The sequence below is a fragment of the Callorhinchus milii genome, unplaced genomic scaffold, assembly GCF_018977255.1.
Source record: "Callorhinchus milii isolate IMCB2004 unplaced genomic scaffold, IMCB_Cmil_1.0 Scaffold1, whole genome shotgun sequence".
Taxonomy (NCBI): domain Eukaryota; kingdom Metazoa; phylum Chordata; class Chondrichthyes; order Chimaeriformes; family Callorhinchidae; genus Callorhinchus; species Callorhinchus milii.
Window position 1 is genome coordinate 136,449,708 of NW_024704742.1, and position 27,377 is coordinate 136,477,084.

General features: G+C 48.1%; 1 protein-coding gene across 1 annotated transcript in view; it reads left to right on the plus strand.

Moving 5' to 3' along the window:
• The window catches only part of myo5b (myosin VB), a 38,159-nt gene extending 22,506 nt beyond the window's left edge, over positions 1-15,653 (plus strand). The window contains exons 19-36 of the mRNA XM_042331990.1: positions 358-451; positions 561-709; positions 3,635-3,754; positions 4,383-4,514; positions 5,158-5,223; positions 6,149-6,385; positions 7,431-7,528; positions 8,254-8,331; positions 8,744-8,942; positions 9,401-9,494; positions 9,997-10,134; positions 10,506-10,657; positions 11,492-11,581; positions 12,201-12,351; positions 12,959-13,244; positions 13,804-13,978; positions 14,777-14,857; positions 15,472-15,653. Of these exons, the coding sequence (XP_042187924.1) occupies positions 358-451; positions 561-709; positions 3,635-3,754; positions 4,383-4,514; positions 5,158-5,223; positions 6,149-6,385; positions 7,431-7,528; positions 8,254-8,331; positions 8,744-8,942; positions 9,401-9,494; positions 9,997-10,134; positions 10,506-10,657; positions 11,492-11,581; positions 12,201-12,351; positions 12,959-13,244; positions 13,804-13,978; positions 14,777-14,857; positions 15,472-15,624 (2,493 nt within the window). The 3' untranslated portion in view covers positions 15,625-15,653. The remainder of the gene's footprint in view (positions 1-357; positions 452-560; positions 710-3,634; positions 3,755-4,382; positions 4,515-5,157; positions 5,224-6,148; positions 6,386-7,430; positions 7,529-8,253; positions 8,332-8,743; positions 8,943-9,400; positions 9,495-9,996; positions 10,135-10,505; positions 10,658-11,491; positions 11,582-12,200; positions 12,352-12,958; positions 13,245-13,803; positions 13,979-14,776; positions 14,858-15,471) is intronic.
• Positions 15,654-27,377: the final 11,724 nt, after the last annotated feature.

A 27,377-nucleotide genomic window follows, 5' to 3' on the forward strand; every position in this document is an offset into this window, starting at 1 on the left:
ACTGCATTCACCCACAAAACACACAGTGATTACAATTTAAAAAGCATTCTGTGAAGCGCTTTGAAACTTCCTCCCACCCCGAAAGGCCAAAGGAAATGTTAAATGTTTCCTTTTTTTGCAATGTCTACAAAAGATGGAAGTGGGGTTGGAATTAATAATAATAATTCTTGCGTTTAATATAGCGCCTTATCACACGGCCGTCACAGAATGCACCGCATAGTGGAGTGACTGTGTATTTGGTGAGCAAAACGTGGAGGCCAATTTTTTTTAAAGTTGCCGTTTGTCAGTAAGCCTGGGTCTGTCTCCGTACTGACGGTGTGCGTGTGTGTGTGTGTGTGTGTGTGTGTGTGTCTGCAGCGGGTGCTGGACCTGGAACGGGAGAACACTCTACTCAAACATGAGAAGGAACAGCTGAACCGCAGTATCCAGAGCCAGTCCCAGGACGTCGTAGGTGAGCACACTCTCTCTCCCTCTCTTTCCCTCTCGGTACAAACTTGTTGTTGTTGTCCGATCGCCCCCCCCCCTCCCCCGGGCTATAACGCGACGTCTCTATGATGCAGAACAAATGAGCCAGCAGAGCGCGCGGGCGAGTCAGCAGGCCGAGCGGGAGCTGGAGGAGGAGCGATCGCGGTACCAGAACCTGCTGAAGGAATACTCCCGGCTCGAGCAGCGCTACGATAACCTGCTGGAGGAGGTCACACTCATCAAGGTAACCTGACCTGGCCTCGCGCACTCACCTGGGACCTCGCACGCTCACGGTCTGACACGCTCATGCCCTCGCACGCTCACGACTCTCTCACGCCCATAGCCGTTCTTCAAAATTGCTCAGCTGCCATCTTGAATTAGCAAGATGTTCTCTGTTACATGGCTGGGAATGAGGGGTGTGGATTGCATGTCTCCCCAATGGGTATCTTCCTCCTCCCTCCCCTCACCAACAACAACAACAACAACAAGATTCCATTTATAGAGCGCCTTTCACGTCAGGAGGACGTCCCAAGGCGCTGCACAGTTGGGTCATGACCCGAGCAGGGGGGAAATGGTCAGGGTGAGGGGAGGGAAGGGAGGGAGAGAGGAGGGGGAAATGGTCAGGGGTGAGGGGAGGGAAGGGAGGGAGCGAGGAGGAGGAAGAGAGGTCGAGAGGGGAGCTGAAGGCACGGTCAAAGAGAAAGGTTTTGAGACCGGCTTGAAGGAGGAAAGGGAGGAAGCAAGGCGAAGGCACTGGGGGATGGAGTTCCAGAGCCTCGGGGCTGAGAGGCTGAAGGCCCGACCACCGATAGTAGGGCGGTTGGGGCGGGGGACGTGGAGCAGACCGGAGCCAGAGGAACGGAGGGTACGGCAGGTAGGTAGGGGGATAGTAGGTTGGAGAGGTAGGAGGGAGCAAGGCCGTGAATGGCCTTGTAGGTGAGGATGAGGATCTTGAAATCAATCCTCTGGGGGATGGGCAGCCAGTGGAGGCGAGCGAGGGTGGGAGTGATGTGGTCCCGAAGCCTGGTGCGGGACAGTACACGAGCTGCAGAGTTCTGAATGACCTGCAGCTTGTGGAGGGAGGTGGCGGGAAGGCCGGCGAGGAGAGAGTTCCCATAGTCCAGCCTTGAGGTGACAAAGGCGTGAACCAGGGTTTCAGCAGCGTGAGGGGTGAGGTAGTGCCGTAATCTGGCGATATTCCGGAGGTGATGGAAGGCGGTGCCAGTTGTGGTGCGGATGTGAGGGAGAAAGGACAGCTCAGGGTCGAACAAAACGCCGAGGTTCCTGACTGGCTTTGAGAGGTGGAGAGTGCAGCCTTGGATGCTGATGGTGTCAGCGCCTGAGGTGCGGAGGCGCTGACGTGAGCCAATCAGGAGGGCCTCGGTTTTTTGCACGTTGAGCTGAAGAAAGTTGTCTCTCGTCCAGGACTCGATGTCGGACAGGCAGGCTGTCAGGACATCGGTGGTCGTGGAGTTGAGAGTAGAGGAGGAAAGGTAGAGTTGGGTGTCATCCGCATACATGTGGAAGTTAACCCCATGTTTGCGGATGATGTCACCAAGGGGAGCATATAGAGGGTGAAGAGGAGGGGACCGAGGACAGAGCCCTGAGGGACACCACATGAGACAGTACGGGGGGTGGAGGAGAAGCCATTCGTTGAGACGAAGTGAAGACGGTGAGAAAGGTACGACCTAAACCATTCAAGGACAGTGCCTTGAAAGTTGAGGTGGGAGGACAAGCGGTGGAGTAGGATAGTGTGGTCGACCGTATCGAATGCTGCCGATAGGTCGAGGAGGACGAGGAGACAGAGGGAGCCCTGGTCACAGATGGTCAGGATGTCATTGGTGACCTTGACCAGGGCAGTTTCTGTGCTATGAGCAGCACGGAAACCTGACTGAAGGGGTTCAAAAAGAGAATGGGTGGAGAGGAAAGAGCGCAGTTGGGAGGCGACAACTCTTTCCAAGACTTTGGAGAGAAAGGGGAGGTTGGAGATGGGCCGGTAGCTTGATAGCTGCGACGCATCAAGGGAGGGTTTTTTCAGGGTGGGCGTGATGATGGCAGTTTTTAATGGAATGGGGACAGAGCCAGAGGAGAGGGACAGGTTTATGATGTCAGTGATGTGTGGGACAAGAAAATGGAGCTGGGAGATAAGGAGTGGAGTGGGGATGGGGTCAAGGGAGCAGGTGGTTGGTTTTAGGGATAGGAATGAGTTCAGTGACAGAGGGTGGGGAAACGGGTACGAGGGTGTGTAGGGGAGGTGGGTTAGGAGTCGGAGTGTGGGAGGGAAGGGGTGGGTGGTGGGTGGAAGTTGGAGGGGAAGTGACCGCGGAGCGGATTCCCTTGATCTTGGATTCAAGGAAATCCAGCATCTCCTCGCAGTGAAGGTTGGAGGAGATGACCTGCGCGGGGTGGCGGGGGGGACGGAGGAGTCGGGATGTGGTGGAAAACAGTAGCCTGGGGTTGTTCTTCGCCTCCAGGATTATCCTGGAGTAGAAGGACGACTTGGCCGAGGCTAGAGTGGAGCGGTAAATTTTGAGGAGGTCCAGCCAGATTTGTCGGTGGACCGTTAAGCCGGATTTGACAAAGGTGCGCTCACCCCATGGGATAGTTCCCTTTCTCCAGTTGGGGCTTTTCCCCCCTCTCCCAATTTCAGGCCACTGGACTCAAAGCAGATTGAGGCTGGTTGTGGTGGGACGGTTAGGTGTGTGGTTCTGGAATGGGCCAAACTAATCTTGTGAGCTGCTTGTCTGGTTATACAGGGCCCTGGTCAGGACTCACTGCTGTGTCCCACTTTCACTGAGAGAGAATTCAAGATGGCCGATTGTGGTTGAGTGGCTGTCACTGTGGCTCAGCCCATGGTTTAGGGAACCATAGAAACCACTGATACGTTAAGCACAGAAGAAGGCCACTCGGCCATTGGGGAGACGTGTCTTTGACAGCTCTTTTTAAAGAGCTATCCTTTCAGTATCATTTACCAGATTCCCCCCATACCCCATGTCTCCCTATAATCTTACACCTGTTGTTTGGACACCATTCAGCATATACTTAGCAATATGACTCCATGTTGCACTGTGCTGCCAACACCAGATCGCCCTGGGAAGGTCACGATTAAGAGCTATGATTCTCTTTGCCTATCGCTCGCTTATTGCCCTGTGTTTTCCTTTGACTGCAGCACACCCCAGGCCACAGGAGAAACCCCTCCAACCAGAGCAGCCTGGAGTCTGATTCCAACTATCCCTCCATCTCCACCTCCGAGGTGGGAGACACAGAGGACACACTGCAGCAGGTGGAGGTGAGAGACCACAGCCACGAATCCAAGATAATAATAATAATAATAATAATAATAAGCCTTACATTTGATACAGCGCCTTATCTTGTCATTGGGACGTCTCTAAGCGCTTCACAGGATATAGTTTATTTTGTGGGCGAAATAAGGCAGCCAGTTGTGCACAGCAGTGTCCCACAAACAGTGGTGGACTGAGGAAATCTACTCCCACCCGGGAATCAACCCCGGTCCTTGCTTGCGAGGCGAGCGCGCTGAGCATTACGCTATGGGATTGATCCAGCGCTAATAATTCAGATACAAAGAGTAAGACAGAGTAAGCGAGTGAGCAGATCTGCGACAGATGGAGTTTAATTAACATTGCAAAGTGTCAGGTCATCCACATGGGGCGGAAGAGGGGGGAATGTCACGTAAGGTGAGCGTACTCGGAGGGGATACGTAAGTAAAGAGATCTAGGGGTGACTCTGTTTTTAGTTATTTGAAAGTGTTGGTTATTAACTTGTTCTTCCTCCCCTCCTCCCCCTCCTCCTCTCCCCTCCCCTCCCCTTCGACCTCCCACCTCTCCCCCTCCCCTCCCTCCGCCTTCTCTCCCCTCCCCTTCCCCTCGCCCCCCCCCCCACCCACACGCGCCCCGCAGGAGGTTGGCCTGGAGAACGCCGCGATGGACATGACGATATTCCTGAAGCTGCAGAAGCGAGTGCGGGAGCTGGAGCAGGAACGCAAGTCTCTGCGAGCAGAGGCAGAGCGCAGAGAGGAGGCCAAGAGCCTGGTAAACACAGCGAGGAGACAGCTAGAGTTAGGACATAGGAACAAGAGGAGGCCATTCGTCTCATCCAAGATCATGGCCGATTCCCCATTCAACTCACCTCCCCGCCCTCTCTCCGTATCTCCAGTTATCGAGCATTTATCTATTTGCCTTTTACATTTTTCAGTTGACTCTGTCTCTCACTTGTCTACGAATCTCTTTGCACCTGGCACCTCCCTACCTCTCCAACCTGCTGTCTCCCCAATCCACCACCCGTAGCCTCAGCCCGACTAGTCTGGCCTCCTGCTCATCCCTCATTCCCTCCACGTAGTTGGCCCGGAGTGAAGGACGCTGTGTAAATGCAAGTTGTTGTTATTGTTGCCTCCACTGCCTTCTGGGGGAGTGAATTCCACGCTCCCACCACCACACACTGTGAAGAAAATACCCTGTGGGCTCCAGTCCTCAATTTATTCACCAGAGGAGATAGTTGGCTCACTATTCCCTTTATAATTTTATACCCCTCAGGTCCCCTAAGAATCGACTAAGAATTTGAACCAGTGACCTCCTGGTCCTGCCCTGAGCTGGTGTCTAAGGAGTGATGAGAAGGGGAGGGGGAATGTTGAGGGAGAGGAGGGAAAATAAATAAACTTGTCTTCTTTCTACGCAGTCAAATAAATTCCAAAGTGTGAGAGACCCCGAGACAGCAGCGGAAATGGCCTACGAGAGTTTGAAGGTAAATAATAAATCAGTAAACGTATATTTATCAACTGCTCAAAGCCCATCCTTGTCTGGGTCAATTGGCCACTCCAAAACTTTGGCCAACGGGAAGCCAAAATGGTTGATTTCCTGGTCATTGGGTCCACTGACATCATTCCTGCTTGCAGAAGGAGCTGGAAAAGCCTCTCTGCCCTACCCTCTGGAATTCCAAATCCCAAGCCCTTTGGCCCTCTCTTGCCTCTTTCGAGGCTCGTCTCAAGACCTTCCTCTTTGACTGTGCCTTCGTCCACACTCCCACACACCCTGTCCACCCTCCAACCCTCTTGATTCCAACCCCCAATTTGGCTACAAACCCTTAGCTGTCCAGCACCTTGGGATGTCCTCCCAACGTGAAAAGGAGCTATATAAATGTAATTTTGTTGTTGTTGCAGAAACAATAGTAGGATTACTGTTGGAACAATGCAGCATCAATACATTTTGTATTGAATTAACATCCACTGAATAGGCAGATAAAGCCTAATGATCCCAAGACACTATTTGAAAAGCCAAGGGAGTTTCTCTCCCAGTGTCCTGGTCAACAAATCCCCCAAAATAACATTGGTTATTTGCTTCATGGCTGTTTGTGGTACATAGCTGTGTGCAAATTGTTCTTGGGTTCTCCTCCCAACCTGAAAAGCGCTATATAAATGTAATAATATTTGATCAGTCCACGACTGTTTGTGGGACACTGCTGTGGGCATTTGGCAGCTGTGTTTCGACCACAAAACCCACGGTCACTACACTACACTTTGCTGTAGCATTTTGAGATGATAAGGCACCATATCAACTGCAAGGATTATTATTATTATAGTTGATGTGAATGGGGCAGCACTGGTTAGGATTTCCTTCCCCCCCCCCCACTAACCCCACCGTTATAATAAATTTTCTGCTGTATTTCTCAGCGTCAGGAGCTGGAGTCGGAGAACAAGAAGCTGAAGAACGAGCTGAACGAGCTACGGAAGGCGCTGGCGGAGCGGGGAACTGACCAGCTCTCTTCCCACGGGGAGGAAGATTATGGCCTGCTGCTTGGGCAGCTGCGGGCGGCCAACGAGGAGCTGGAGGTGCGCAAGGAGGAGGTCCTCTTGCTCAGGACCCAGATAGTCAACAACGCACACCAGAAGGAGGCTCTCAAACAAATGGTAACTGTCTTGCACACAGCAGTGTCCACAGACGGTCGTGGGCTCGCCAGGCACTGCTGGCTCCCTATCACCCAAACATCAATTTCCTGACACTCATCTTCAAACCCCTTCATGCCCTGGCACCTCCCTACCTCCATGACCTGATTACACCCAACACACTACCCGCTGCCCCCTGGTCGACTAGGTCCAGCCTCCTGCATGCCCATCATGCCCTCTGTTCCACCACTTTCAGCCACTATGCCCCGCAACTCTGGAACGCCCTTCCTCTATCCCTCCGCCTTGCCCCGTCCTTCCCTATCTTCAGGTCGGGCCTGAGGACCTTCTCCTTCATACCTATGGTTAGCTTCCCCCCTCCCCCTGGATCGGCATCGTGCTCCGCAACTGTCAAGCGCTCTGCGACTCTACCCTGCAGGAGGGGTGCTATCGAAATACAAGTTGATGTTGTTATTGTCCATTTGCCTTCTCTTCGTCGCTTCCTTTAGTTTCACAGGAATCACTGGTCAGATTGGGTTTCAATTACAAGACAGGAATAGACTCCAAGAGAGTTCAGTCAGCTGTTTCCCTTCCGTCCGCATATTTTCCTGCCCTTTCTCTTCGCTCACCTTGAGATATTCCCGTTGCTGCTGGCAAGCTCTGTGGTTTTAGCCGGTTAGACTCCCAGCACCCCAACCCACACTCTGGGGACCCCAAGCCTTGACTCTTGCCAACCGGCACCTAATACTTTCTGGAATTAGGTAAGCAGTCCGCGTCCCTCCAGGGAGAGAGCGCACATTTCATTCTAACAATCTATCTCTGGGATTTCCATGTATAGTAGGAATGCATGGAATTCTCAGTTTGATTTGGAGACTCTTAAGCAACAGTGATGGGTTTCCTCATGTGTCAGACACTCGGCTGACCCCAAAAAATTGTTGATCCTGTGACTTCATTGTTCCCCCCCCCCCCCATTGCCCCCCGTGATTTTCCCCTCACCCCAATCTCCGTGATCTTTCCTTTCCTCGCCCCCGCACGGCCCTCACTCAAGCCGAGTTTTGATTTCCTCTTCCAGGAAATAATCGCGGAGAAATACGAGTGGAAAAGAAGCAACGAGAACATGGACAAGGACGACGCCATTGAGGCTTACAACGGTATCTGTGACACCAACAGGTAAGCAGGGTTCTGACACTTCACTGCGAGAACTCGGGTCAAAGCTGGACCTTTTGGTCTAAATCTTCAACTCAGCTCTGGTTGAGACAATCAATTACATGCAAAGAGCATGAGTCTGCTGTAATAATTGGAGATCAGAAGGAGGTCGTTGGCCTTTGCAAGTTCTTCTGCCCCTGCCCCTCTGACAAAGATGTATATTTAGCCCCAATCCCTAAATTTTCTCTTCTTCTCTCCCCCCACCCTGTTTCTATGCCCTAAAGAGGAATCCCCGCCCCCCCCTCCCCCCATACCAAACCACAGCACCTAAACTGGTAACACCCAGAGCTTTTCAGCCATGTTTGTGTGTGTCACCTTTATTCAGAAGTCGTGGGATGGCTGCGATGGGGAGAAATTGTTTCCCGAAACACATTTCACAGCATTCCTTAAACAAGGAAGGGAATGTGTTTAGGAATACCGCAATTTTGGCACAAAGGATAGAGTGCAGGGTCCTGAGGTGGAGCTCCTGGTAATGTTTACTGTTCACACTTACATCCAACAATGATTTGCAGGTTCTATGATCTTTAAGCCTCAGCTCTTGATAAAATTCTTTCTTAAATGCCTTTTCTTGTCCTATAATGTTGGTGCTGTCTTCATTCTTTCCACCTGACCTGTTGCTTCTTTCTTTCTCTCTCTCCCTCTCTCTTCCCTTCTCTTCCCACTTGCTTTCTCCTGTCGCTCACCTCCAGCCAGGCTGAGGATTGGCAATACCTTAATGAAGATGGAGAGCTAGGCCTGGCTTATCAAGGCCTAAAGGAAGTTGCCAGGTCAAATCTATGTCAAATCGTCTTGTTGTGTTTGTTTTGGGGAAGGGATCTGTGATCACCCAGTACATCTGGCTCAGTCGATAACGTTCTTGTTAGAACCTTGTGGGTTCAAGCCCCACCATCGGGGCTTTTTTGAACTCGCATGATCTAGGCTGACATTGCAGTCCTGGGGTAGAGGGTGTCACTGATTTGTCAGAGATGTCATCCTTGGGATGAGATGTTACAATGAGGTCCCGTCTTCCTATTCAGGTGGGCGTTAAAGATCTCATTCCACGGCGCTATTGCAAAAGAATTGTACGCAATTGGCGCACGTGAGGACGGCCATTTTGTGCCCATGCAATGTGGCGGTTTGGGCGGGAAGGGAATGGTGGTTTGTCTGGCGCTAACGGTGACTGACTGCTCTGACCCACAGGCTACTGGAAGCCCAGCTCCAGAGCCAGAGCCGTCAGCACGAGGAGGAGGTGGTGCTGATGAAGAGCCAGGTGGACACTCTGAAGGAGGAGTTGGAGAAACAGCAGCTGGTCCTCAACCAGACTCTGCAGCTGTCCCCCGAGGCTCGCATCGAGTACAACGTGCAGCAGGAGCTCACCCGCCTCACCAACGAGAACCTGGTAAGTCACCATCTCCAACCCTCGCTCTGTGTCTGTCTGCCTCAGTCTGTGCCACTCCCAGTCAGAAGTGGTGGGTTCAAGCTCCCCCACACACACATAATCACACACTCTCACACTCGCACACACCACACACTCACACACTTACTCACGCACTCACTCACACTCATACCCTTGCGCACACACACCTCACACATCTCACACGCTCTCACACACATTCACACGCTCGCACACACTCGCTCACACACGTCAGGAGTTTGAGCCAGTAGTCTACTTACTGCAATTCATCCCAGTTTTCAATTGGACTAAATAACTACTCCGTTCGATCCCTCCTTCCTCTTGTCCAGCGCCTTGGGACGTCCTCCCGACGTGAAGGGCGCTATACAAGTGTAATTTTGTTGTTGTTTTTGATCATGCTCGATGATCAAAGAATGGCTGTGAGTGGAGTGACTGTCTTTCAGGACCTGAAGGAGCTGGTGGAGAAGCAGGATAAGAACGAGAAGAAGCTGAAGAAGCAGCTGAAGATCCACATGAAGAAGGTCCAGGAGCTCGAAGGTGAACAGACCATTCACAGCCGCTCGTTCAGTACCTCTCCCCCCACACCCCACTCTACCCCTCCCCCTGCACTCTGCCCCTCCCCCTGCACTCTGCCCCTCCCGCTGCACTCTGCCCCTCCCCTGCACTCTGCCCCTCCCCTGCACTCTGCCCCTCCCCTGCACTCTGCCCCTCCCCCGCACTCTGCCCCTCCCCCTGCACTCTGCCCCTCCCCCTGCACTCTGCCCCTCCCCCTGCACTCTGCCCCTCCCCCCTGCACTCTGCCCCTCCCCCTGCACTCTGCCCCTCCCCCTGCACTCTGCCCCTCCCCCTGCACTCTGCCCCCCCCCTGCACTCTGCCCCTCCCCCTGCACTCTGACCCTCCCCCTGCACTCTGCCCCTCCCCTGCACTCTGCCCCTCCCCCTGCACTCTGCACCTCCCCCTGCAAGGTGCCCCACTCTACCCCCCCCCACCCCTGCACGCTGCCTATGCCACATGTGACGCCCATCTCTTTCTTGCCAGCCCGAGCATCAGTGCAGAGGGAGGTGAGGCCGGAGCTGACCAGGCAGGTCACAGTGCAGAGGAAGGAGAAGGATTTCCAGGGAATGCTGGAGTTTTACAAGGAGGATGAAAGTCTCCTGATCCGCAACCTGATCACAGGTACACGTGTGTGTGTGAGTGTGAGCGTAGTGTCAGCGTGTGAGTGAGTGTGAGCGTCGTGTCAGCATGTGAGTGAGTGTGAGCGTCGTGTCAGCGTGTGAGTGAGTGTGAGCGTCGTGTCAGCGTGTGAGTGAGTGTGAGCACAGTGCTGGTCAATCGGGGAGTGTGAGCGCAGTGTCAGTGAGTGAGCACTATTTAGGAGTGTAAGATGGAACTTCAATGAGTGAGTGTGCAAGGAGTGTAAGATGAATCCAGTGAACCCTAAGTCTTGCCATTGGCTAGTGTTGGTGGTACAGTTGTCTAACGGTACCTGTCTCTCCTCCTTCCCTCACTGCACCCCCTCTCTTTCCTCCCCCCGCCCACTTTTCCAGAGCTGAAGCCTCAGACGGTCTCGGCCACAGTGCCCGGCCTCCCCGCCTACATCCTTTTCATGTGTATCAGACACGCTGATTACATCAACGATGACCAGAAGGTTCACTCGCTCCTCACTGCCACCATCAACGGCGTCAAGAAAGTCCTGAAGGTAAGTGAGCCGCTCGCCCCAGCACCAGTCCCTTCCCCCCAACAGCTCAGTGGTTAAGTAACCCCCACTTTTCACCCCCCACCCTACCGAGGCTGAGACTGTCTGACTGAACCCCCACTCTCACTCAACCACTGAGCCGCATCGGGGGTGTGAGGGGGATTGGCAGATTGGTGGCTAACAATCTGTGTGTCAGCCTGGCTCTCTTGTGGGTTCAAACCCCACATCAGGACTTGGAATCACACAGACTAAGATGACACTCCAACACAGCACTGCGGGGGGTGTTGCATTGTCGGAGATGCCGTCCTTCAGATGAAACTTTAAACCGAGGTCCCATCTGTCTATTCAGGTGGACATTAAAGATCCCATGGGACTATTGGCAACGAGAAGGGAGTTTCTCTCTACTGGTGTCCTGGCCAACAATCCCCCAGATAAAATTGTTCACTCACTCCATGGCTGTTTACAGGGAAATTGCTGTGTGCAAATTGGCTGCGCATTCAAATGTATCGTCACTTTACAGTAAAATGCTATATAGCACATTGAGACAACAACACCAAGGATTATTATTATTATAGACTGCGGGGTATTTCCACGAGTCACTACACTTGACAGCAGGTCCCTGCGGAGAGAGATTTGAGGCCTTCCCAACGTGATTGGTTCCTCTCAGTTTTAAAAGCCACGTGAAATTGAATAGATTTATTTTAGGATATAATATCAGTGGCTAATTTGGTCGTAACATGTGCAAGCGACTGCTAGGTTGGTGGAAGATGAACTGGTTGGTCCTTGGTCTTCTTTCATCCAGCAATTCATATGTTCCTATGTCTTATCTCTTTCAAGAAACACAACGATAACTTTGAGATGACGTCCTTCTGGCTTTCCAACAGCTCCCGCCTCCTGCACTGTTTAAAGCAGTACAGCGGTGAAGAGGTGAGGTTCCTTCAGCTTCAGTAACAACATTTCTGCTTCAACCACCATTATGGAATTGTGGAATCTGCTTCCACAATCTCACTGCCCTTTGCGTGAAGTAGTCCCTCCTAAATTCTCTTTCAGATCTTCTCGTCACTATCTCCTATTTGTGTCCCTTGGTTACAGACTCACATTAACATAACATAACATGTAGGAGCAGGAATAGGCCATTCGGCCCTTCGAGCCTGTCCCCGTTCAATCATGGCTGATCTTCTAATCCAACTCCAGCTAATAACCTAACATTGTTCACATTGAGACATCTGGGGGATGATGGGGTGTGGTTAGGCAAGGGTGTGGCAGGATTTGGGGGCAGGGGTGATAACTCAGCACCCAGGGTCAGTCAGATGGATGGTTGGGGTGGAGTGGTTAGCCCCATGAGTGGGGAGTGTTCAGGTGGTGGAGTTGACCAAATGCGCAGTTGACAAAGGGTTCGTAGATGGGTTTTTGAAAAATCCCAATTCGATCCGATGGTGCGTGGGAAGAGACTTAAATTGAAACCACACCAGACTCTTGCCCCGACCGCCCCACCGCCCCCACCTCCAACGCTGATTCCCCTCACCTTGGCTCCCGATTCCCCCAGGATTTCATGAAGAGGAACAACCCGCGGCAGAACGAACACAGCCTCAAGAACTTCGACCTGACTGAGTATCGGCAGGTTCTGAGCGATCTCTCCATTCAGATCTACCAGCAGCTGGTCAAGGTCGCTGGGACCATTCTGCAGCCCATGATCGGTAAGACCCTCACCAACAGGCATCAGCGGGATCCAAATCCCACCTTGTGGAATCCATAATAGGATTACTGTTGGAACAACATCAATACAGGTTATATTGGATTGAAGTCCACATGAATAGGCAGGCGGAACCTATTGATCCCGAGGCGCTGTGAAAAAGAGATGGGGGTTTCTCATGGTGTCCTGGCCTCCCATAGCGTGGTTAGAGCATTCGCTCGCAAGCAAGAGGACCCGGGTTTGATTCCCGGGTTGATGGGCAAAATCTTAGGCCAGTTTCCTTACTCCACACGCCTCTGTTTACCCAGCAGTAAGTAGGTTGTTAGTCGATTGGTGGATCGCTTTCCGGAGGTAATAATCCATTAAAAATACTACTAATAATAATTGGGTCACTCAATCCACGAATGTTTGAGGGACGCTGCTGTGCGCAATTATTTCACCCACAAAATGCACAGGTGATATATCCCGTGAATATATCCCGTGAAGCACTTTGAGACGTTTCAACAATGTGTTAAGGCGCCGTGTCAAATGCAAGGATTATTATTAGTATCAATGAAGACATTCTTATTATTTTCGTTAATTCCCCTCTCGCTCTGGTTGCTGCTGTGAAGTGTCGTCCATGCTGGAGAACGAGAGTATCCAGGGACTGAGCAGCGTGAAGCCTATGGGCTACAGGAAGCGATCTTCCAGCCGGGTGGACTGGGACAGTGGCTACACACTGGAGGCTTTGCTGAGGCAGCTGAGCAGCCTGTACAACACCATGTGTGAGCATGGCCTGGACCCCGAGATCATCCAACAGCTCTTCCGACAACTCTTCTACATCATCAATGCCGTCACCCTCAACAACCTGCTGCTCAGGAAAGACGTGTGCTCCTGGAGCACGGGGATGCAGCTCAGGTACAATTCCCCGCACCACTGCTTCCTACCTTCCTATGTTCCTGAGACTCACCTCCCCCCCTCCCTCTTCCATTATCTCATTATCAGACCTCGCCACTGTGAAGAGCAAGTTGTTGTTGATTCAACAGCACTCAAGAGTCAGAAAGTTGTGGGCTTGTTCCCCCCAATCCCACTCCCACCGTGTTTGAGCTCATGGTCTGCCCTGATGTAGGTTAGGAAAGAGAAGGGCATGGTGGTGGAGCATTGCCTTGTTGCAACTGGCATCCTTTGGATAAGACATTAAACATTGCGGAATCCAGTAGAGTAATGGTCAGTGAGCTCACCTCACAAGCGAGAGGACACAGGTTTGATTCCCGGCCACTGCAAAACCTTAGGCTAGTTTCTTTAGTCTCTCCACACTCCTCTGTTTACCTAGCAATAAGTAGGAACCTGTTAGTCCAGCCATTAAGGCAGAGAAGAGACATTCATCCTAGAACTCATTGATTTCTCTCTGAATCTCTCCCTGGTGATCACGGTTCTGAAAGTGCTCCTCTCTCTCTCTCTCTCTCTCTCTCTGTAGATACAACATTAGTCAGCTGGAGGAGTGGCTTCGAGGGAAGAACCAGCAGCAGAGCAGAGCTGTGCAGACCATGGAACCTCTGATCCAAGCTGCACAACTCCTCCAAGTAAACAAGAAATCCAATGAGGACGCCCAGGCCATCTGTTCCATGTGCACATCTCTCAACACACAACAGGTAGGTGGCCTTTACCCATCTCGTGTGGAATCCCATAGCGTAGTGGTTAGAGCACTCGTGAGAGTGCCCAGGTTTGATTCCCAGGTGGGACGACACCTTCAAAGTTTCCTTACTCCACACGTCTCTGTTTACCTAGCAGTAAGTAGGAACCTGGTTGTTAGTCAATTGGCGGATCGCTTTCCAGAGGTAATAATCCCATAAAAAAATAATAATTGGTTCACTCAATCCACGACTGTTTGTGGGAAGCTGCTGTGTGCAATTGGTTGCCGCGTTTCGCCCACAAATTACACAGTCACTCCACTTTACAGTATATTCTGTGAAGCGCTTTGAGACGTCTTAACGACGTGATAAGGAGATGCAAGGATTATTATTATTATCTCACAGCTGAATCCATCCAGGAGAGTGGGCCTTCAGTCCCCTCTTCCAAGCCCATGTCAGGACTTTGAACTCACAGTCTGATGCTCCACTGTAGTGCCGTTGGGGGTGGGGGGTGGACAGGGAAGGGAGACACTGCATTGTCAGGGATATCCTCTGGATGTGACGTCTGCCTGTTCAGGTGGAAGTTAAAGATGCACAATTAGAAAAGCGAAGGAAGTTTCTGTCTCCCCATGTCTTGGCCGACAATTCCCCCAAATAAAATCGAACGTTGATGCGTGCAATTGGGCTACAGGTTCACCTCCAAATTCAGAGTCACTCCATTCTCCATTTCACAGTAAAGATACTATGAAGTGCTCCTGGTGTGAAACGCGATGTACCAAATATAAGGGTTATTATTAATCTTGCTCTTTCTGCCAATAGATTGTGAAGATCTTGAATCTGTACACACCCATCAATGAATTTGAAGAGCGTGTGACAGTGGCTTTTATTCGCAATATTCAGGTGAGTTCCCTCAATCTCTCTCTCTCTCTCTCAAGAGAATTCAATCACACTCAAAGTGGTGCAGTACTTCCCAATTTTAGAAATCCCCCCTCCCTTCCATCCCACAACAATTTTCCACCTACGGCATAGAAATTCCCTTTGTCTGGAATGGAAAGCACACACCCTTTTTCTTCCACACCCTTCCTTGAAAAGAAACCCTTGCTCACCAGTAGGTAGGTGCAGGTTGGTGAGAGTCAAAGCTGGTGGGGAGGGGGGGAAGCCCCAGAGTGTGTGTTTGGGGGGAGGGGGAAGATTAAGCAGCTAAAAAACTATTGTCCCTCGAGCCCAGCATTCCACCATCAGTGGTCATGCTTTCAGCCACTTCGCCCAAAAACTCTTGAACAGTCTTCCTCAATCCCTCAGTCTTGCCCCTTCCTTCCCCATCTTCACGACACGCCTAAAGACCTTCCTCTTCGACTGTGCCTACAGTCACCTCCCCCGGCTTGGCGTCAGGCTCCAGCACTGTCAAGCGCTCTGGGACACTACCCTAGGTGAAGGGTGCTATATAAATGCAAGTTGTTGTTATTTGACCTGTTTTGGACCTTGTGTAACCTGTGGTGTTTTGTGTTAAACAGTCACACTTACAGGATCGCAACGACCCTCCACAACTGTTGTTAGACTTCAAGCACACGTTTCCTGTCATGTTTCCGTTTAATCCATCCTTGCTCAACCTGGACTCCATTCACATCCCAGCGAGTCTGAATCTAAGTTTCCTCAACAGAGTATAGAATGAACATGATCGGCTGGGAACGAGAGACAGAGGAGATGGTGGTGGGTGGGTGGGTTGGGGGATTGGGTTGAAGAGGGAGGATTGGAGACAAAATCCGAATCCTCACTGCCTTCTGATGAAGATGGGCCCTTAAAGCCTTCCCAACACTGAATGAGAAGACTGCACTACCTCTCTTCCCAAACGCACCACCATTTCAAACCTAACGCTGAGAAGATTTCCCACCTGGGCAATAGATCTTGATTTCTTTTGATTGGTATCTTGTGAAACTGGATCAGGGTTGAGGGCGGTGGGGGGAATGCAGAAGGGAAAGGGCCAATCTTCTTTTTGGGATCAAGAGCAAACACAACTCAACAGGCATCATCTGGTCTCACGGGTTTGAAGAGGAGAAAAGGTAGAGCGGTGAATAAAGTGGGAATTCTGTCGGGTACTGTGCATGCTCTCACAGCTCGCTCAAAGCCACACTCACTCCCTGTCCCCAATGCTTCCCAGGAATTCTCAAACTCCCGGATCGGAGTTTCCACACTCTCTCCTTTTCAGATTCGGTCATGGGCTTGTATGCGTAGACACACCAGCTTCGAATCAAACTTATACATCCAGTTAGGAGGCGATCACACTTTCCTGTTAGACTTTCCAGCACCTCCTCACCCCATTCACAGGGGCCTTTGCTATTGATTTGCTTCAGAAGGCAGATTGCGATCACCATTTCCATTATTGTAGCATGCGACTATCAGGGTGGTAGAGGCCAAACTAGTCTTTTTTATTGTCTAGTAATTTCCTAAAGCAGATGTTACTATTACTTCCAGCATCCGGTCAGCGCTCTGTTCAGTATCTCATTAATCTTAAGAAGGGGAGAAAGTATCACAAACCCATTGAACCAGTTAGCTCTAGACAGTGTGTGTGTGTCTGAGATACGCGAGGAACTAGTACGAGGTTCCCCTTTACAACCAGGAGCAAAATTGATCCACCCTGTTTCCTCTATTACCAACCGTTGCCCAGTGTACTTCCTCTCTCTGTCTGTGTGTTGCGCAGGAACTAGCCTTCCAGCCGCGCCTCAAGTATTGAAACGTGGCTGGGACACAGCACCCAAAGAGGGTGTCCCATTCCGTCTTCGCATTTCCTCTTAAATTGTGGACAAATTCCACTCCTAGTTTGGCAGCCATCTTCCTAACCCCCCCCCCAGCTCCTTTATTAAAAAGAAACCTGCTTCCAAATTACGGCAGAGTTTTAAGGATTTTTTCACCATTTCTGCGGAACTTTAAAACGTTTTAAGACAAGGCAGTCTCTCAGGCTAAGACCTGGTGGAATTTCAGGTTCAATAAGGTTTGTCAATCTGAATACAGCTCTTAGTGGCACAGGTTCAAAGTAATAAAGCTCCTCTTAATTCAGTACTGAATCGGTTATCTCACTCCAAAGGTCCCCTGTGTGTGAGACACCGAACATGTGGCTGGTTGAGGTGGAAGGGGCTCATTTGAGGTTGGAAGTAGGGGTATGTGATTCGGTTGGAGGCAGCTTTACTCTGCTCTTATGCTGTGCAGGGGCTGGGCTTGATATTGTTATTGGATGCTCAATATGGCTGGGTTGAAAACTAGTTTTCTCTCCTTGTTTAGCTCCCTTCCTCTTTCTCTCTCCACCCCTCCCCTTCCCCATAAACTATAACGTCTTATAAATGGTGGAAATTGGTGGAAATGGTTGCTTTTGAAAGAAAATGTGGTTACGAAAGATATCAGAGGTCCACAATAACAGCTCGCGTTTATAAAGTGCACGTCACGTGGGGCAGGGTCTCGGAGAGCTTAGCAAAGGCGGATGGGGTCGGGGTCGGTTATGAAGTGGGACTTGATGGAATTTTGTAGTTACGGAAACCGGAAACCCCTCTCCCCTACCCGTGAGGGACACTACATAAACACAAGTTGTTGTTACTGTGGATCTTCATGTATGTAAAAGTATGGAACAGGTTCCCAGGGAAACGGTGGAAGCAGAAAGTGTTGTTTGTTTCAAGAACAAATTAGATAGGTTTCTGTTAGGAAATATTATCCCGGGATACAGTATATAGTTCGGGACACGACATGTCAAGTGACTGCCGGGTTGGTGGAAGGCGAACTGGATGGACCTTGGCCTTCTCTTGCCTAGCAAATTCTTATGTTGTTATGTTCTGATATGATCTACTTCCAGAGCACAATTCCCATGTGCTGCAACTTCCGGAAGGAATCCGCCACTCGCAATTCCTTATTCGTGGAATCCTCATCGGAAACCATGGCGTGTTTAAAAAAAACAATGTACATATACATACAGCTATTAAACACTGGAAACTTTGCACATCTTTCAAAAACTTGTGTCTTCCTCTCCCCCCCCCCCCCCCCTTACGTAATAGAATACTTTTTTTTTCGGCTTAAGGTTGCAAATGATTATTTATTCGTTTTGTTGTAAATATAAAATGGTCTGTGGGGGTGTTGGGGATTAATTTGCAGGATATGTTAAATTAGAGATTTAGTGTGTGTGTGTGTAAGGAGGAATAGTGCAAGTCAGCGTTTTGTGTGTAAATGGCAATAATTGATCTGCTTGTGTAGGGGATTCAGTTTTAGGATATAATATCAATCATCCTTGCAAATCATAGAATTTTATAGCACAGAAGAAGGCCATTGGGATATTATGCCTTTGCCGGCTCTTTGAAAGGAGTTATCCAACTAATCCCGCTTCCCCGATCTTTCCCCATAGCCTTGCAATTCTTTCCTTTTCAAATTCTGTACCTATCCTTTTCCCTTTTGAAAGCTGCTATGGCATCACCCCTTCAGGCAGTGCATTCCAGAACATGATGAAACGTCTCAAAGCGCTTCACAGGAAGGTGGAGTGACTGTGTTTTGTAGGCGAACCCGGCAGCCATTTTTGTGCTTGGCAACGGCCCACAAATGAATGTCCCGATTTTTTTTACCTGGGGGATTGTTGGCAAGGAGACAGGGAGAATCTCCCTTCTCTAAGGTGTATTCAATAGGAAGTTAAGATAGATACATGAGGGAGAAAAGAATAGGTTATGCTTGAAGGCTTAGTTGAGGAAGGGCAGGAGGAGGCTCATGTGGAGCATAAACACCGGCATAGACCAGTTGGGCCGAATGGCCTGTTTCTGTGCTGTATATTCTAATGTATTCTAATATAAGATCTATTGAGGATACTAATATCATGGGAACAGGAAGAGGCCATTCAGCCCCTCGAGCCTGTTCTGCCATTCTGTAAGACCATGGCATATCTGTACCTCAACTCCAGTTGCCCGCCCTTGCCCCATATCCCTTGATACCCTGACCTAACAAATACCTATCCACCTCAGTCTTGAAGATGTGAATGGATCTCAGCATCCACAGCCTTCTGGGGGAGAGAGTTCCAGATTTCCACTGCACTTTGTGTGGAAAAAAAAAGTGTTTCCTGATTTCATTCCTAAACGACCGAGCTCCAATTTTAAGATGATGCCCCGCTTGTTCTGGATTCCCCCACCGCAGGGAATAGTTCCTCTGTATCTACCCTAGAGAATGCGCAGATGTGAGCAGGCGAGTGCTAAAGGAACGGGGAGGAGTTGTAGAAGAGGAGCAGGACCGGGGAGAGGACGTCAAACAGGTAACAACGGGGCAAACTGAGCAAGTTATTCAGGCGCAGGAGCCGCAGGGTTAGTGTGGGAGCGGGGTCAGTGCGAGAGGTGACTTTGGCAGCGAGGTCTCGGGGACGAAGACTAGTTACAGGCACCGGTGGTGAGTGGAATTCGACGCGATCATTCGCGGTGATCAGTGGGTTCAGCCGCTGAGACGCTATTTTAAAATGTCCTGCCTGAACCTAACAGCTGAACACCCCCCCCGTGTAATCCTTTCCTCCCGCTAGTTTTTGAATTACTGGAATCAGGTTTAGTCTTACTTTCATCATCAAAAAAAACCTAATAAATTGGTCTCTCAATCTACGACTGTTTGTGGGACACTGCTGTGTTTTTTNGGATGTTGTAGCACTCACCTCACAAGCGAGAGATCTGGGAAAATTTCCTTACTCCGCACGATTATTAATATTATTAATATTGTGCTAATAATCCCTCAAAAAATCTATAATAAAATTGGTCACTCAATCCACGGCTGTTTGTGGGACATTGCTGTACGCAATGGGCTGCCGCGTTTCGCCCACAGAATATACAGTCAATTCACGTTACAGTGTAGTCTGTGAAGCGCTTTGAGACGTCTCAAAGAGGTGATAATGCGCTGTATCAAATGCAATGATTATTATTGTTATTATCATCATTCTCTCTCCTTCCCCCCCTCCTCCCAATAAACTTCTCTGCGTTCAAACTGTAAGCCTTGCAGTGCTGGCTCCCAGGGTATGTGTAGTTAAACAGCGGGTCAGGTCAGCACATAGACTGATGGTAAAGGATAAAGTGAGGTGGAGAGAAAACGACATTTTTTTTAAAAAAGGGACACACAATCGATTGCCTTGACTTAATTTACTAAAGTAACAAATAATAATAATGATCCTCGCATGCGATATAGCGCCTGATCATTTATTCAAGATGTCCCAAAGCGCTTCACAGAATATACTGTAAAGTGAATGTAACTGTGTTTTGTGGGCGAAACGCGACAGGCAATTGCGCGCAATAGCGTCCCACAAACGATCGTACTCCTGTGAAGACTGATAACTAGCTGTGTGCTTAACAATGTCCGTCTTCCCAATCAATAGCCCCCACTGGGAGGGTGGGGGGGGAATGAGAGGGTGGAGAGAGAAAAGAGAGAAAAAAACAACAACTTGCATTTATATAGCGCCCTCTACGCAGAGTGCTGTTTGATACAGTAAACTTCTGATAATTTGTCACTCCAAGGGACAAGGGCTCAGTGACAAGTTATGTGGAGTCCTGTAGCTCAGTGGTTAGAGCACTCGCTTTGCAAGTGAGAGACCTGAGTTCAATTCCAGGCAGAGGGCGACACCTTGGGCAAGTTTCCTTACTCCACACGCCTAATAATAATAATAATAATCCCTCCGAAAACAATAATAAATTGGTCATTTTCAATCTACGACTGTTTGTGGGACATTGCTGTGCGCAATTGGCTGCCGCGTTCGCCCACAAATATACAGTCAATTCACTTTACAGTGTGTTCTGTGAAGCGCTTTGGGACGTTCTCCCGACGTGAAAAGCGCTATATCAAATGCAAGGATTATTATTATTATATTATTAGCTTAAGTGGCAAGTTTGACATGTGTATAAATACTGTACATAAGTAAAGGCTGGGACATTGATGACAGGGTAACAATACTCCACAGCAGTAAATGGAGGCCGAGAGATATGTGAAACAGCCAAGAAAAAGGTCCACTATGTCTACTGGTGCTCACTCCCTCCCACTGGATCTCTTTAATCCCGTTCCCTTGCAGCATTCCCCAATTCTAATCCCAAACCTGTAATATTATTTTGCCCCATTATGATCGAATTCCCTTTTAGAGGTGTATTTATTTTTCAGTTTCTGGTATGATCGCAGGAAATAAGTGGGTGATCTCTCAGTCACATAAAATAGTGTAGTAAAAACAGAAGTCGCTGGGAACACTCGGCAGGTCAGGCAGCATCTATGGAGAGAGGAAAGTGAGTTAACGTTTCAGGCCAATCACCACATTGGAGAAACTATTTCCACTGGCGGGCGGGTCAGTAACCCGAGGACACTGATTTAAAATAGTTGTTAAAAGAAACAGAGGGGAGGTGAGAAATGTTTTCGCACAGCGAGTTGTTCCGATCTGGAATGCTTTGCCTGAAAGGGGGTGGAAGCCGATTCGATAACAACTTTTAAGAGAGAATAATTTGGGGAGGACAAGTTTGCAGGGCTATGGGGAGAGAGAGAGCGGGGGAGTGGGATTGATTTGGATAGCTCTTTTCAAAGAACCGGCACAGACACGATGGGCCGAATGGCCTCCTTCTGTGCTGTATAATTCTATGATCTATGATTCACATTAAGTAGCGTTTTTGCATAAAGATATCTCAAAAAGCATATCTCATTTTGTCGAAATCACATTTTGAATTTTATTAGGGTTATCAGAAGTATAATGTCATTTTGCTTTGGTCAGTCTGGTGTCTGATAACACGCAGAAACCCATCTCATACATAAGAATGCCCAAACCAAACAGAACTGCACGTATTCATTAAAATTTTCAGTGACTGGAATAAAGCATTTGGGCTCTACCTTTCGCTCTCCCTGGAGGGACACATCTTGTTCACCTAATTTCGGAAAGTATTAGGTGCAAGAGATTGGGGGAAAAGGGGTAAGAGGGATCCCAGTGTGTGCATTGGGGAGTGGGACAGGTGGAGTTTGACCAGCTAAAAACTGGGAACTCTGTTTAGTAAAGCAATCTGCTTCTTGCCCAGTTAGACTGGTCAATGCATTCATTAACTTGTTAACTTTTATCTTTTCTCAGTGCTTTCCCCCCCCCCACCATCCTTCTTTGCACTTAGCCTATTTTGTCCTCCAGTTAATATTTCTAAGAAAAAAACACACAAATCTACAACGTGTGTTGGGGGAGAGATAATATATTTATTAATAATAAGTATTCTTTGCATTTGATATTGAGCACCTTATCACTGCATCAAAAGGTCTCAAAGCACTTCAGAGGTTTCTGTAAAACGTGGTGATTACGTAGTATTGATTAGGAGTTAACAGTTTGCCAATTGCTTCGTTGTGAATCGCGCACAGTGCAATGATTTGAAATGCGATTTATTTATTGCTTACCTAACCATACTTGGGTTGTGCACTGTGGACCATGTGGATGACCTGTCCCCTTTTGGAAAACTGACTTGTAAAATGGAATTTATACGGTGAAACTTAAAAGCAAAATTGAAACAAGACTGTAAGGTACGCTTTTATTATCACATCGTTAAGATACTTTGACTGTAGATACGTTATGTCAAATAAAAACAGTTGGTCTATAAAAATTTATTGTCTTATGTATTAATAACAATCGTATTAGATCCAGCAGTTCTTATAGCTTTGTAGAGAATTGCTGTCCGGTATAGTGACTGTATTGTGGGGTAGTGGTTAGAGCACTCACCTCACAAGCGAGAGGACCCAGGTTCGATTCCCAGGCAAGGCAAAACCTTAGGAAAGTTTCCTTACTCCACATGCCTCTGTTTACCTTGCAGTGAGTAGGAACCTGGTTGTTAGTCGATTAGCGGATCGCTTTCCGGGACTAATAATTCCTTCAAATAAATAAAAATAATGTGGTCACTCAATCCATGACTGTTTGTGGGACACTGCTAAATACAACTGGCTGCTGCATATAAAATATAGTCAATTCACTTTATAGTATGTTCTGTGAAGCACTTTGAGATGTCTGAATGACGTGATAAGGCGCAGTATCAAATGCAAGGATTACTATTATATTTGTAAGCAAATACAGTAGCTAATTGCTATCACAGTCTTGGAAAATGTTTCCTAGACAAGTGCTTTTTAAACCATTCTCTCTGCTGTCCTGTTGAAGGTGACCAGGTAAACCTCTGTGCAGTGACACTGGCAGAACACAAGGAACATAGGAACAAGAGTCAGCCATTCGGCCTCTAGATGTTGTTCCCCCATTCTATTATTATTATTATAAGTGTCTGCCTAGACTCTGAGCTCAAAGCCCTGACGTGGGGCTTGAACCTACAACCTTCTGACTCAGTGAGAGTGCTACTGAGTGAGTCAGGCTGACTCCATGAGAGCTGTGGTAGAAAGCAATCACTTTCCAACGGCAACACTCAACACAAAGCGTAAATAAATGAGTCACTAAGCAAACTGTACAATGGATGTACTATGACTGTATAATGACTGCAATCATCCTTCACCATTACACTGCCACAATAACGTCAGCTTTCCATCACCTCCTTAACCACCAGTTAGACTTGTTCCAAATATTGTATTACGAGTTTTAGTGAGATAAATGGAGACAAACCTTTTATAACACAATACAAATTATATTCTCCTAGAATAGAAGACTTCGCAAGGCATTTAACAATAATGGCTGGGGGTGGGTAGAGGAAAGATGACCGAACACAGTCAAGTTTATGGAGGTTGATTGAGGAGAGCAAGTTGGGAGGTCTCTGGATGTAGCTCCAGAAAGTGCGGGCAGAGAGGCTGAAAGTCCGACTTTTTCCACTGGTTGGTGAGTCGCTAATTGGAGCTTTAAGATCACCCAAAAAACAGGTAGCTGTTTAGGGCATTTTTTAATATATAAGTGGATTATTAAAGCCAGGATTTAGTCAGTCTCAGTTATTAGTTCTCAGTCTAGGATGATGCTCTATTGAGGTGATTGAGGAATAAACGCAGAGGAGAACTCTTTCAGACATTGTGTACAGACACAGTGGGCAGAATGAGCTCCTGTGTGCTGTAAAATTCTACGGTTGTAGCCAACTAGGAACAATCCCGGGCGGAGTGAAATGTTAGGCAAGTTTCCTTACTCCACACGCCTCTCTTTACCTAGCAGTAAGTTGGAAGCCGGTTATTAATTGATTCATGGATCGTTTTTCAGGGGATAATAACCTCTTTAAAAAAAATTGTAATTTGGTCACTCGATCCACGACTATTTGTAGGACGCTGCTGTGCGCAATTGGTTGCCGTGTTTCACCCACAAAATACAGTCAATCCACTTAACAATATATTGCGTTGAGACAACTCAACGACGTGATAAGGCGCTGTATCAAATACGAGAATTATTATTATTATTTTAAAAACACGGCTTCCAAATTTGACGTTGAATTTAAGACTTTCCTACAATTCCTTTGCGGGCGACCTTCAATTTCAGGAGAAAACGGTCAAGCAGGATAAAGTTAGGTTGAATTTCAGGCCTCTGAGACTTGTGCCTAACCTTTGTCGTGGAAGAAGGCATCGGGACATCAATGGGCGGTTTAGAAATCTGTACAAGTGCACTTCCCTGAAGAGAAAGCAGAACGCACTAAACAGAAAATCATTAGTGGACTGATAACAGTATTTCACTCCAGCATCTTGTCAATGGCGTCATGTTCACTTTCCTGCAATATCCTTTGTCCCGGTTATGCCTCCTGTCTTTAATTACAATGCGGAAACTAATCTAAGTCAGTGTATGTCACTCAGTTCTCTAGTTGACTGTTACAGTCTCTCTCCTGGGTCGTGAGTTGATGATTCAAACCCCCAAGTCAGGGTTTTAGCTCAAAGTCTAGGTTGCATCCCGCCAACACATGGAAATCCCAGAGATAGTTTGTTTCAATGGAACTTGCTCTCTCTCCCTGGAGGGAAGCATCCTGTTTACCTAAATCCGGAAACTATTAGGTGCAGGTTGGCGAGAGCCAAGGCTTGGGGGGACCCCAGAATGTGCGTTGGGGTAACTGCCAGAGTCTAACCAGCTAAAAACGCATAGATTGCCATTGATATCATCTGGCAAGCTTTCCTCCTGCTTCTCCAGCTAGGACCACCCTACAAGTTAGGGTTTTGGCTTGCAGGGTTAACAGGAGCTGAGTGGGAGGATGCCCTGCCTCCAGTCGAAAGGACCAAAAACATCTGTCAGGCAAGTCTTTCCACCCATCCAACCCAAGTCTACTGAAAATGCTATTGCACAAGAGATTACGTGTTCATTTTTAACACAAAACAAAAATCCCTGCTGTGCTCGAAGGGAGAAATAAGCTGCATCAAAATGAACCTGGTATTTACTGATCACTCCAATTACAAGGCAGGCAAGCTAAATTCCTAATTGATTTCCTTTCTGGAGGAAAGTTAAATATAAGGGAAAGCAATAGTGGCCTGGAAGGAAGAAAGAACCTGCAGTTGTATAGAAATTCATCACTGTAAATCTCGGAGCACTTAGCTGTAATTACTGTCAAGTGTATTGACTGTTCTCGTAAGCTAACGCAACCATTGTACGCGCTGCAAAGTCCAATCAACAGGGGAATAATTCTTAGCCCTTGAGTGTCAGTTTAGACTTGGAGTTCAAGTCCTGTTGTGAGGCTTCTAACGGAGAGGCAAGAGTGCTAGAAACTGAGCCACGATGACATCCAAATTATCAAACATACCTCAAAATGCAAGCTGTATTAATGACCTTTCCCCATCCTGCTCCCATCTTATTATATACTTGGGAAAAGGTGACCGCCATTCTCCCATTAATAATTCACCAAATAATAATTAACTTATTGGGTGCTTATTACAATTGATTATGTGTTGCCCACAAATATACAGTTAATTCACTTTATAGTATATTCTATGAAGCACTTTGAGATGTCTAGAAGACGTGCAAAGTGCTATATCAAATGGAAGGACTATTTATATTGTTATAATAATCCTTGCATTTGAAATAGTGCCTTATCAGATCACAAAGAGCTTCACAGAATATATTGGAATCACTGTGTATTTTGTGGGTGAATTGTGGCAGCCTATTACGCACAGCAGTGTCCCACAAACAGTCGTGGATTGAATGATCCTTTTTTTGAGGGATTATTACCGCCAGAAAGCGATCCACCGGTAACTAACAACCGGTTTCTTACTTAGTGCTAGGTAAATAGAGGCTTGTGGAGTAAGGGAACTTGCCTAAGGTTTCGTTCCGACCAGGTATCAAACCCGGGTCCTTTTACTTGCGAGACAAGAGTGCTAATCACTAGACGGGATTTCACAACATATTCATTGTGCATTTTTTCCACTGCAGAATTTTGTACCTTATCTTGAACAATATCTGATGTACAGTGACATTTCTGGGCGCTATGGGAACTGCAGCAGTGAAAGTGCATTTATTTTGAATACAATTGTTTATTAGGTGCTTATTACAACTGATTACTATATAAAATAATTTGGGGTTAATGTTGCAACTAATTAATTAAGGCAACTGTTTTCTGCCAATATTACTGAGCTATTGCATGGTATTGTAATTGGTTATATTAGAATGCAATATGCGCTCTCTCCCTGGAGGGATGCATCCTACCTAATTCCAGAGGGTTGGGCGCAGGTTGGGAAGAGCCAAGGCTTGGGGACAGACTGTGCGTTGAGGTACTCCAGGAGTCTAACCAGCTAAAACCCCATAGATTGCCATTGAATGTACTGGCAAGCTTTGCTGCTATTTGCCCAACTAGCACCACTCTATCATTAGGGCTTTGGCTTGCAGGGTTAATAGAAGCTGAGTGCGATGACTCCAGTGACTGGTCCACCCTTCCATGGCTTGCCGATGTGCCAGTCTGCCTGTGTTGTCATCAGCAGTGCCCTAGGATACTGTGGACCCGCCTGGCTCAGGAACTGGACTAGAGACCGTCACAGTGGGCTGGCTCGATTCTGACAGTCCAGAGCCATGGCCTGGAAATGCATAAATCCAACTAGCCAGACCTTATTTGAACTTCTTTACATAGACTCTGAGGGTGGTAAGAACGTGGAACTCACTGCAGGAAGCTGTAATGGAAGCAGAAATCATCAACATATTTAACAGGAAACTTAATGCACACGTGAAGGAGAGGGAATAGAGGGGTTTTGGAAGGAAAGAGACTCACGTAGACTATGAACAGTAACACAGATTTGTTGAGCTGAATGGACAATTTAATTGCTCTACAGACTTTTACATATAATTGTATGCAATTCTGAATTCTGGCACAATGATAACAATCCTTGCATTTGATATAGCACCTTATTGTGTCGTTGAGATGTCACAAATTAGTTCACAGAATATAAGGTGAAGTGAATTGACTGTATATTTTGTGGGTGAAACGCAGCAACCAATTGCACACAGCAGCGTCCCACAAACAGTCATGGATTGAGTGATCAAATTTTTTTTTGGAGG